Source organism: Pan paniscus, chromosome X (genome assembly GCF_029289425.2).
Source record: "Pan paniscus chromosome X, NHGRI_mPanPan1-v2.0_pri, whole genome shotgun sequence".
Lineage (NCBI taxonomy): Eukaryota > Metazoa > Chordata > Mammalia > Primates > Hominidae > Pan > Pan paniscus.
In genome coordinates, this window is record NC_073272.2 from 50,279,678 (window position 1) to 50,290,259 (window position 10,582).

At 51.4% G+C, this 10,582-nt stretch overlaps 1 protein-coding gene across 2 annotated transcripts; it reads left to right on the forward strand.

The window, feature by feature from the left end:
* Positions 1-518: 518 nt before the first annotated feature.
* On the forward strand, positions 519-3,983 carry GATA1 (GATA binding protein 1). Of its 2 annotated transcripts, none has more exons than XM_034950206.1 (5): positions 519-869; positions 1,384-1,761; positions 1,863-2,008; positions 2,712-2,837; positions 3,327-3,983. In XM_034950206.1, the coding sequence occupies exons 1-5, from the start codon at positions 650-652 to the stop codon at positions 3,696-3,698; spliced, it is 1,242 nt and encodes a 413-aa protein (XP_034806097.1). In that variant the 5' UTR covers positions 519-649; the 3' UTR covers positions 3,699-3,983. The 2 variants fall into 2 exon arrangements, with proteins under 2 accessions (XP_034806097.1, XP_034806096.1); XM_034950205.2 differs by lacking the exon at positions 519-869 and adding an exon at positions 968-1,255.
* The last annotated feature ends 6,599 nt before the right edge of the window (positions 3,984-10,582 follow it).

Sequence of the window (10,582 nt, forward strand, 5' to 3'; positions counted from 1 at the left end):
GTGTGGATGGGGGAGAGGGAGATAAGGTGTGTGAGAAAGGTAGAAAAGGAGAATGAAGACAAAAAGAGAAGGAGGACAAGGAAGAGGGGAAACAGGAAAGGAGAAGGAGGAGGTCAAGGAGGAAAAGAAGAAGGTGGAGGAGAAAAAGGAAGCAGGAGAGAATGAGAAAAGAGTGGAAAGAGAAGGAAATGGGGAAGAGGGGGGCAAAGAAGAGATGGGAAGAAGAGAGACGGGAGAAAGAGAGGAGGAAAAGGGAAGGGGGGAAGAAGAGAGAGAATGGAAGGAAGAAGGGAGAGGTAGAAGCAGATGAGAGTGGAGGAAGAGCGAGAGGAGGGAGGAGAGGAAAGACAAACGGCAAGAGGGGGAGAACGAGGAGGAAGATGAAAGGAGGGGCACACAGGAGTGGAAGGGGGAGATGCAGGAGGGAAAAGAGAGGAGAGGGAGGAAGAGAAGGAGGGGAAGGAGAGGGGAGACTAAGGTGAGGAGGAGGGGGGAATGGGGAGGTGGGAAGGAGAAATATGGAGACTGAGGTGATGGAGTGGGAGGAGGGGGAAAGGAGGGAAGAGGAGCAGGTGAAAGGAGGTGGGGGTGAAGGATTTCTGTGTCTGAGGACCCCTTCTGTCCTCGCAGGTTAATCCCCAGAGGCTCCATGGAGTTCCCTGGCCTGGGGTCCCTGGGGACCTCAGAGCCCCTCCCCCAGTTTGTGGATCCTGCTCTGGTGTCCTCCACACCAGAATCAGGGGTTTTCTTCCCCTCTGGGCCTGAGGGCTTGGATGCAGCAGCTTCCTCCACTGCCCCGAGCACAGCCACCGCTGCAGCTGCGGCACTGGCCTACTACAGGGACGCTGAGGCCTACAGACACTCCCCAGGTAACTCCATTGAGTGGCTGTCTTGGCATTGGCTGAGTGCTGTTGGGGTTGCCATGGAGATCCTTGGCTAGGTCAGAATACCACTGTGAGGATATCTCAGAAATGGCTGGAAGCTTCTCAAATGGATGTGCCGACCACTTTCCCTAGTTAAGTGCAGACCTGGGAATTCCAATGCTCCTCAACCTGCCATATTGGGGCGGCCACACTGAGAGGCAATACTGGAAGTATGTGGTGGTTGCCCTAGTTGTCGAGTGATCCGTGGAGCTCCAAATCCCAACAGTCATCCTCAAAAACCCACTTGGAAATGGTCAGAGGTTATTGCAGAGGCCACACTGACTAGTGGGGGTCAGGATCCAGGAAGCATCCAATGGCCAGCAGCTGTTCTGGTAGCCTGTGGAAAAGCTGGGAACTTGGCCACCATGTTGGGGGTGCTGGGAACCACTGCACCCTGACGTGGGCTGACCCTAGACTGATTTTGCCTCTTCTTTCCTCCATCCCTACCTGCCCCCAACAGTCTTTCAGGTGTACCCATTGCTCAACTGTATGGAGGGGATCCCAGGGGGCTCACCATATGCCGGCTGGGCCTACGGCAAGACGGGGCTCTACCCTGCCTCAACTGTGTGTCCCACCCGCGAGGACTCCCCTCCCCAGGCCGTGGAAGATCCGGATGGAAAAGGCAGCACCAGCTTCCTGGAGACTTTGAAGACAGAGCGGCTGAGCCCAGACCTCCTGACCCTGGGACCTGCACTGCCTTCATCACTCCCTGTCCCCAATAGTGCTTATGGGGGCCCTGACTTTTCCAGTACCTTCTTTTCTCCCACCGGGAGCCCCCTCAATTCAGCAGCCTATTCCTCTCCCAAGCTTCGTGGAACTCTCCCCCTGCCTCCCTGTGGTGAGAAACTCAAAAAAGGACAGGGAAGTTGAGTTGGGAGGGGTGGCCCAAAGTAAAGCTGAGCTGAGCCTAGCTCCCTCTTCTCCTCTCCACCCCACCAGAGGCCAGGGAGTGTGTGAACTGCGGAGCAACAGCCACTCCACTGTGGCGGAGGGACAGGACAGGCCACTACCTATGCAACGCCTGCGGCCTCTATCACAAGATGAATGGGCAGAACAGGCCCCTCATCCGGCCCAAGAAGCGCCTGGTAAGACCGCAGACCTGCTTCACCTTATACACAGGAACCCCTGTCCTCACCCTGTACAAGAAGCCACATCTTCCCATTATATAGGAACGCTGTTCTCATGATTACAGGAAGCTACTGCAGGCCACCCTGTATGGGAACCCCTGTCCCAATATCACATGGAAACCCTTGCCTTCATCCTACACAGGAAAATCTCCTCATCCCATATGGAAATCCTTGCCCTCACCCTGCATGAGAACTCCCGCCCTTTCCTTGTACAGGAACCCAGATCTATAGAAGCTCCTATCCTCAACCTACCCTTATAAGCTTCAAACAGAAACCTTTGTCCTCACCCTGCACACCAGTGTTTTCGTCCTTGGCTTCACACTGGAATCACCCCAGGTCCCTTCTCCCAGATGTGCTGATGGAATTGGACTGGGATGCTGCCTGGGCATCAGGATATTTTAGCTCCCCAAGTGATTCCGATACGCAGCCAAAGCTGAGAACCACCAATGTAGTCCCCCATAGAATACAGAACAAAAGAAACTTATACCAGATAGGAACCCCTGTACTGGCCCCATACAGAATCCTCAGGCATCACCCTGTAAACAAAGCCCTGCCTTCAACCTGACCCTCACTTCTTGGGTCCTCCTGACATCCCCTGTGAGCCCCTTACCCCCACTTCCACATCCCCAGGGCACTGATCTCACATCCTGTCGTCCCCTAGATTGTCAGTAAACGGGCAGGTACTCAGTGCACCAACTGCCAGACGACCACCACGACACTGTGGCGGAGAAATGCCAGCGGGGATCCCGTGTGCAATGCCTGCGGCCTCTACTACAAGCTACACCAGGTGACGCCCTGCCCCTTGGAGCCACCCCTCTGCTTTCCCTGTCTTCATGCCACACTGCCCCCCACTCTGTTCCTGTTCTACCTCTCTCTTCCCCCACAACCCTCTTTCCTCTTTCCCCTTTCCCTCCTTCCTCCCCCTTCCCCCATCTCTACTTTCCCCCTTCCCCCATCTCTTCTACTTTCCCCCTTCTCTGTTATTACCCTCCCTCCTTCCTTCTCCATTTCCTCCTCCGCCCTCCTCCTTCCTCTCCTCTCCCCCACCTCCAGGCATCAGCTAATGTCCAACCCCCTGCCCTAGACCTTGGGCAGCTCCTATCAGCCTTGGAGGCTTTCCTAAGCTCAGGGCCTCACAACCTCAGGATTCCTTGGACAATCTCAGCACCCCAAAATTATCTTACCCTGAAAGAAGTGGGGTAGAGAGGGTGTCCCTGGTTGACACACAGAGGCAAAGGTCTGGAGTTGGGGACACCCGCAGCCTCCTTTTTGGCAGGTGAACCGGCCACTGACCATGCGGAAGGATGGTATTCAGACTCGAAACCGCAAGGCATCTGGAAAAGGGAAAAAGAAACGGGGCTCCAGTCTGGGAGGCACAGGAGCAGCCGAAGGACCAGCTGGTGGCTTTATGGTGGTGGCTGGGGGCAGCGGTAGCGGGAATTGTGGGGAGGTGGCTTCAGGCCTGACACTGGGCCCCCCAGGTACTGCCCATCTCTACCAAGGCCTGGGCCCTGTGGTGCTGTCAGGGCCTGTTAGCCACCTCATGCCTTTCCCTGGACCCCTACTGGGCTCACCCACGGGCTCCTTCCCCACAGGCCCCATGCCCCCCACCACCAGCACTACTGTGGTGGCTCCGCTCAGCTCATGAGGGCACAGAGCACGGCCTCCAGAGGAGGGGTGGTGTCCTTCTCCTCTTGTAGCCAGAATTCTGGACAACCCAAGTCTCTGGGCCCCAGGCACCCCTTGGCTTGAACTTTCAAAGCTTTTGTAAAATAAAACCACCAAAGTCCTGAAATTGTGGGTGTGTCTATGTGTGGCTGAACAGCAGAGCTGAGTGGAGTGTGTAACAATGCCTGTGGCTCTCTGATGACAGTGCATGGCTGCAATGTGTGACCATGTGAGGCTGGCTGAGGCGGCACATGTGACACTTTGTGACCAAGGGTTATGTTGTGTGATTGGAACAATCTATGTGAAACTTCTTGTGAAGTGTCCAGGTGGTTCCATATGTCATGGTAAGAGGCCACGCAGGGCTTGCTGACGGTGGGGGTGGTGCCGGGTGACTATAAGCACACTGGAAGTGTGTGTGCTGGAGCAGGTGATAAGGAGGTGTGCGGGGCTGTGGTCTTGTGGCTGGGCATGACGCTGGGGGACCTTTGAGACGGCATGACGCTGGGGGACCTTTTAGACAGCATGACAGCATACGTGGTGGGCACAGAATCTGATAAAGATTCTTGGAATGTTGAACAAGAAGTGTGTGTCAGGATGTGTTTGTGGGTCTGGCGATGGCAATATTTCACTGCAAGTCCCTGTGCATGGGCATGGGTGTGTGTGTGTGTGCATTACGTGTGGCATGTGCCATGTCACAGTGTCTCTGAGTGGCTGACAACATGAGCAGCTCTGTGTACATTTGTTTGTGGAGGTCTCAACAGCAGAGTTTCAGAGGGTATAAGTTAGGGACTCTCTTCCAAGGGACAAAAGACACATTCAGGAAAGGAACACGGAGAAGGGTGGAGCTGGAATGGTAGCTGGCAAGGTCAGAGGCCAGTGCTGGGGCGCAGGGTTGTCCGTGGGTCTTCCTGTCGGACCGGTCTTATCTTGCTCAGCCCAGCTCAGCCTGCAGCCCTGTGGGAAATGGCAGAGAATAAGAGGGGGAGATTAGGGGGACAAAGCAGCCCCTGGAGGTGGTTTCAACCTCAGTAGGTGGGGCGCTCCACACAGTGCCAACCCCTTCCCCAACAATCCCACTCACCTGGGTGAACTGCTCCCCCCACAGCGGAGTCTGTTCCTCAATTTCACAAACACACAGGAGCATAATCTGAGTCATGCCTTAAGCATCCTAAGGCAGACTGCTTAAGTGGCTCAATGGAGGCCACACAGCCGGTGGCAAGGGGCCCAGCGGAGCAGTCTGGCCTGGGGTCCATGTGCTCAGCCACACCCCACAGCCAGCAGCACCCTTTCCTAAGGGCTCACTGTGGGTCAGGCGGCAGGCTGGGAGGCTCCAGTTGCTTTAGTTCATTAGTGCCTGAAATAAATATTCTGAGGAAAATATACCCATACTCATTTCACTAATGGAAGAGTGAGGCCCAGAACTGATGAGTAACTTACCCTGACCACCAAGTTTAAGGAGTGGATTTTGGATGTGGTGACACACCCAGCCCAGCAAATAAGTGCTGCTCACACTTAACCGCTCTTTATGGCTTCTCCCCTAGAGCCCTGGATATGGGGGTTGCAGGAACCCACAGGTCCTGACCATATTATAGGTAAGCAGCTGTCCTCCACAGAACACCAGCCCATCAGCTAGCGGGCATTCCAGCTCCACTAAGTAGCCTGCTGCAGAATCACAGGAGTCTATTATGCTCACTGTGGGCATTGTCCACAACAGCCCTGATCCCATAAAAGACACGTGTCTGGCCTCCCCTCAGAAGCCCAGCCCTCACACCCTGCAGGAGGCCCCATCCTCTAAAAACCCCCTTCAGAACCTGTGCTGGACACATGCCTGGCCCCACCTTGTTCAGGAGCCCCGGGCCTCACCCCCATAAGTATAGCTCCCCCAGCCTGGTACAGAAGACTAGCTCTGAAGCTCTAGGGGAGCCCTTCATCTAATTATCGACAGGAAACCCATCCTGATCCTGTACAGGAATGCCAGCGCTTACCCTGAATAGGAGGAACCTCTGCCTAACCCCAGCTAGGGACATCTGGACTAAGCTGTAAGGAAGCCCCTGCACACCTTGGACAGGAACCCTTGTCCTGACCATCCACACAAGCCTCAGTCTCCCTATACGAATCCTGTCTTGACCTCAGACAGGAACACCTTTGTACTCACACTGCTGCAGTCCTGTCCTCCAGGTAGCATTTTAAAAACACCTCACTCACAATAATCTGAGTAGTAAACCATGGACCCAACTCTGTCTTTACAGAAATCCCTGTCCTCAACCTCTTCAAGGACCCTGACTGTGTGTGGAACCTCTTGCCTTCATTGTTGACAATGATCCCTGATGTTGCCCTGCACAACAATCCATGACCTCACACCCTATCCCGTAGAGTCCACAGGAACCCATGATCTAACTCTCAACATGAACCTCAGTCTTTAACTTGTATAGAAAACCACTTCCTGACCTTATGGCAGGAATGCCTGTCTTGACCATTTACTTTAAGCCCTGACCTCAGCCTATACAGGCACCTATGGCCTCACCTGATACAGGACCCCCCCTTCTCACTATATAGGTCGCATTTATTGATGCTGCACGAGGCTCCTGGGCCTTACCTTGTATTAGCTCCACTACCCTGACCCTCTACAGCAGGGGTTCCCAAACCCCAGGACACGGACTGGTACTGGTCCATGGCCTATTAGGAATTGGTCCACACAGCAGCAGGTGGGCAGCAGGCAAGCAAGCATTACCACCTAAGCTCCGCCTCCTGTCAGATCAGCAGTGGCATTAGATTCTCATAGGAGCACGAACCTTATTGTGAACTGCGCATGCAAGGAATCTAGGTTGCGTGCTCCTTATGAGAATCTAACTACTGCCTGATGAGCTGAGGTGGAACAGTTTCATCCCCAAACCATCCCCCACCATCCGTGGAAAGACTGTCTTCCACGAAACCGGTCCCTGGTGCCAAAAAGGTTGGGGACCGCTGCTCTACAGGAAGCCTGACCCTAAAACTGTTCCAGGACTTCTGACTGGTCTCTGCAGAAAGCCTTTGTCCTGAACCTCAACAGAAATCCTTTACTTTTACAGTAATTTATTTACAGGAATCTCTGTAATTTACAGGAATCTCTGATCTTTATGGGAACTCCTAGCTTTACTCTCTGGAAATACACTGCTGACCCTGAACAGGAAGCTTAATGTGATTCTCTATAACAGCCTTTTCCCTGGCCTTGTCCCAGAAGCCCCACCTGCACCCTGTACAGGAACCACTGCCCTGACCCAACAAAGAAACACTGACCTGAATCTCTGAAGGGGCAGTGTCCTAACTACACAGAGGATCTTTGTCCTGAACCCGCACAGGAACCTCTATTACCCCCAGCAGGAACCTGTGCCCTGAGCTAGCACAGAAAATCCTGCCCTTACACTCAACAGGAACCTTTGATTTGCCTCTTTAGAGTAATCCAAAGAATGAACCAGTATAAAAAACCTCTACACTGTACAAGAACCTCTGTTCTGAACTTGTTAAACAACCCATAATCAGAATCACCATGAATACCTGCCTGGAGACTGTACAGGAACCCCTGACCTAACCCCCAATGGAATCACCTGATCTGTCTGTCTCTAGTAACACAGCTCTGATCCTGGACAGAAATACCTGGCCTGAGTACGCTGTGATCCTCTGGCCTGGCCGTCTACAGAAAACCACTCTCCTGGCCTCAAAAAGAACACCTAACCTTAATCTGTATGGGAAAAAATGCCTTCACAGTTTTCCCTCTCACTTTACAATGTCTCCAACCTTTGTATTTCCCTGCAAACCTGCCTTATCAGGTAACAGAATCATTCTCCTGACCCCAGACAGGAAACACTAACCTGACCCAGAGATGCTCCTACCCCTACACAGTAAGAGTCCCTGTCTCAATGCTTTAAAGAGAAATTTCTATAGCAGTGCTGTCCAATAGAAATATGTGAGTCACACGGGTAATTTTATATTTTCAATGTAGCCACATTAAAAAGAGAAAAAAAAGATAAAATTATTTTTAATAACATCAATATATTTAACTTTACCCAATATATTCAAATATTATTTCAACATGTAATCAATATAAAAATTACTGAGCTATTTTAAACTTTTTATACTGAGTTTTGTGATCTGGTGTACATTTCACATTTATAGCACATCATCTCAAGTTAGACTGGCCACATTTCAAGAGCAGTAGCCACACGTGGCTGGTAGCTACCATATAGGACAGCATAGGTCTGTGGAGTCTACGGAACCCTATAGCAGACACTGCTATAAGCTCATTGAGACCTGTTCCTGTTCTTCCTGAGCTCACTCTACCTATTCCAGCCTCCTCTGCAGATAGATGTGGGCACATGACAGAGTTCTGACCAATGGAGTATGGGCAAAAGTGACATATACCAGTTCCAGGCCTGACCCATAAAAATCTCTCATGCAATCCTCCATTTCCTCTCTTTCCCTGTCTACCAACTGAAAACCAACTAACTCCAAGGACCTAGAGGAGGACAGAGTCACAAAATAGAGTTCGCCTGGGTCCATGAATGAACAGTAGTAAATATTCAGATTGGCTTTTGAATGAGCAAGAAATAAACATTTATTCGTTAAGCCCCTGAAATTCTGGGTTACAGCAGCTAGGATAATTTAGCCTAATTAATAATAATCTCTCCCCCTCTCTCTCTCTCTCCTTTTTTTTTTTTTTTTTGAGATGGAGTCGCCCAGGCTGGAGTGCAGTGGTGCAATCTTGGTTCACTGCAACCTCCGCCTCCCAGATTCTCCTGCCTCAGCCTCCCGAGTAGCTGGGATTACAGGTGTATTAGCCCGGCTAATTTTTGTAGTTTTGGTAAAGATGGGGTTTCACCATGTTGGCCAAGCTGGTCTCAAATTCCTGACCTCAAATTATCTGCCCACCTAGGCCTCCCAAAGTGCTGAGATTACAGGCGTGAGCCACCACGCCTGGCCAGTAATTTTTTTTTTTTTTGAGACAGGATCTCACTCTATTACCCAGGATGGAGTACAGTGGCACAATCTCGGCTCACTGCAACCTCTGCCTCCCCTCCCAGGCTCAAGCGATCCTCACACCTCAGCCTCCCGAGTAGCTGGGACTACAGATGCACACCACCACACCCAGCTAATTTTTGTGTTTTTTATTGAGACGGGGTTTTGTAATGTTGCCCAGCTGGTCTCAAACTCCTGAGCTCAAGCAATCTGCCCTCCTCTGCCTCCCAAAGTGCTGGGATTACAAGTGTGAGCCATTCTGCCTGGCCAATAATAATCTCTTGACCGAAATCTAGACACCTGATCTCACTGTCTATATGAACACAAGCTCTGAACCTATACAGAAACACCTGTGACCCAGTACTGGCCCACCTGATCTCTTTGTAGGAAGCTGTCATAACATAGGTCTAAGAAGCCCCATCCTGGCCACGAACGGTGGCTCACACCTGTAATCCCAGCACTTTGGGAAGCTGAAGCGGGCAGATTGCTTGAGTCCAGGAGTTTGAGACCAGCTTGGGCAACATGGCGAGACCCCATCTCTATAAAGAAAAAAAAATTAGGCAGGCATGGTGGCATGCACTTGTAGTCCCAGCTACTTGGGAGGCTGAGGTAGGAAGACAGCTTGAGCCCAAGAGGTTGAAGCAGCAGTGAGCCGTGTTCACACCACTGCACTCCAGCCTAGGCAACAGAGTGAGACCCTGTCCCCTATATCAAAAAAAAAAAAAAAAACAAAAACAAAAAAAAACAAAACCTTAATCCTTAACTTGCACAGGAACAGGAACCCATAGTCTGGAGCTCTCTAGAAACCCCTGCTTGATTCAGTAAAGGTACAATATAGAAACCATAGGAATCCCTGTCCTCATTCTGTCCAGGAACATTTGGAATGACCCACCAGAGGTACACTAGAAGTGACCTGACCCTGCCCATGAATCCCTGTCCTCACACACCTCACACAAAAGGAATACCTCTCCTTAGGAAAAAAGGCCCCTACCCTCAATCCTGCAAAAGAATACCAGCCAGATAGAGACCAAGGCCTGACACTACAGCACAGATCGGCAAACTATGGCATTCAAGCCAAAGCCAGACTGTGGGCTGTTTTACATTTTTAAAGGGTTGTTTTTTAAAAAGAGAAAAAAAGAAAAATGCCACTGAGACCGTATGTGGCCTGCAAAGCCTAAGATGTTTACTCTCTGTCCCTTTATAAAGTTTGCTGACCCCTGCTCTTCAGAAACCTCTCTTCTGATCCAACAGAAAAATGGGCCTTGACCCTTTGCAAGACTCCCTACTCTATCAGGCTGCAGGTATCAGAACTCTAGAATTTTTTGTAGTGTGTTATCATTGTATGTGTTTTCTTTAGTGAGTGTAGGGGTTTAAAGGTCTTAGGTCTGCAACTCTTTTGCGCTGAGACAAAAGATAGGTTCAGGTAGGAGGGGTGAGAGGGAAGAGGCGGCAGGAACTGGCATCTTCAAGAGGATCAGAGGGCAAAGCTACTGGGCGGTGAGACCGTCAATCTGTCAGTCTGATGCGGAACCCCCGGACTGCTTATCTCTCCGGTCCCAGCTTATAGCCCGGTAGGAAATGGTGGAGAATGAGACAGGGAGATTAGGAGGACAAACCGGCCTCCTGCAGAGCTGACATTTAGACATGGAGTGGGAGTTGCGGGGGAGAGGGGGTGCCTAGGGACAGCTCCCCAGACGCACACACACTTTCTATTACTGCTTGGGAGCAGTGGTTACCCGTTGGAGGGGGCAGATAGGGAGAGCTGCTGCCCATGAGAACTCCCATCCTCAAGGCCATTCTGGCCCTGGGCACTATTATTATCACAACTTTCCAGATGAGGAAACGGAGCACAGAACTGTTCAGCAACTTGCC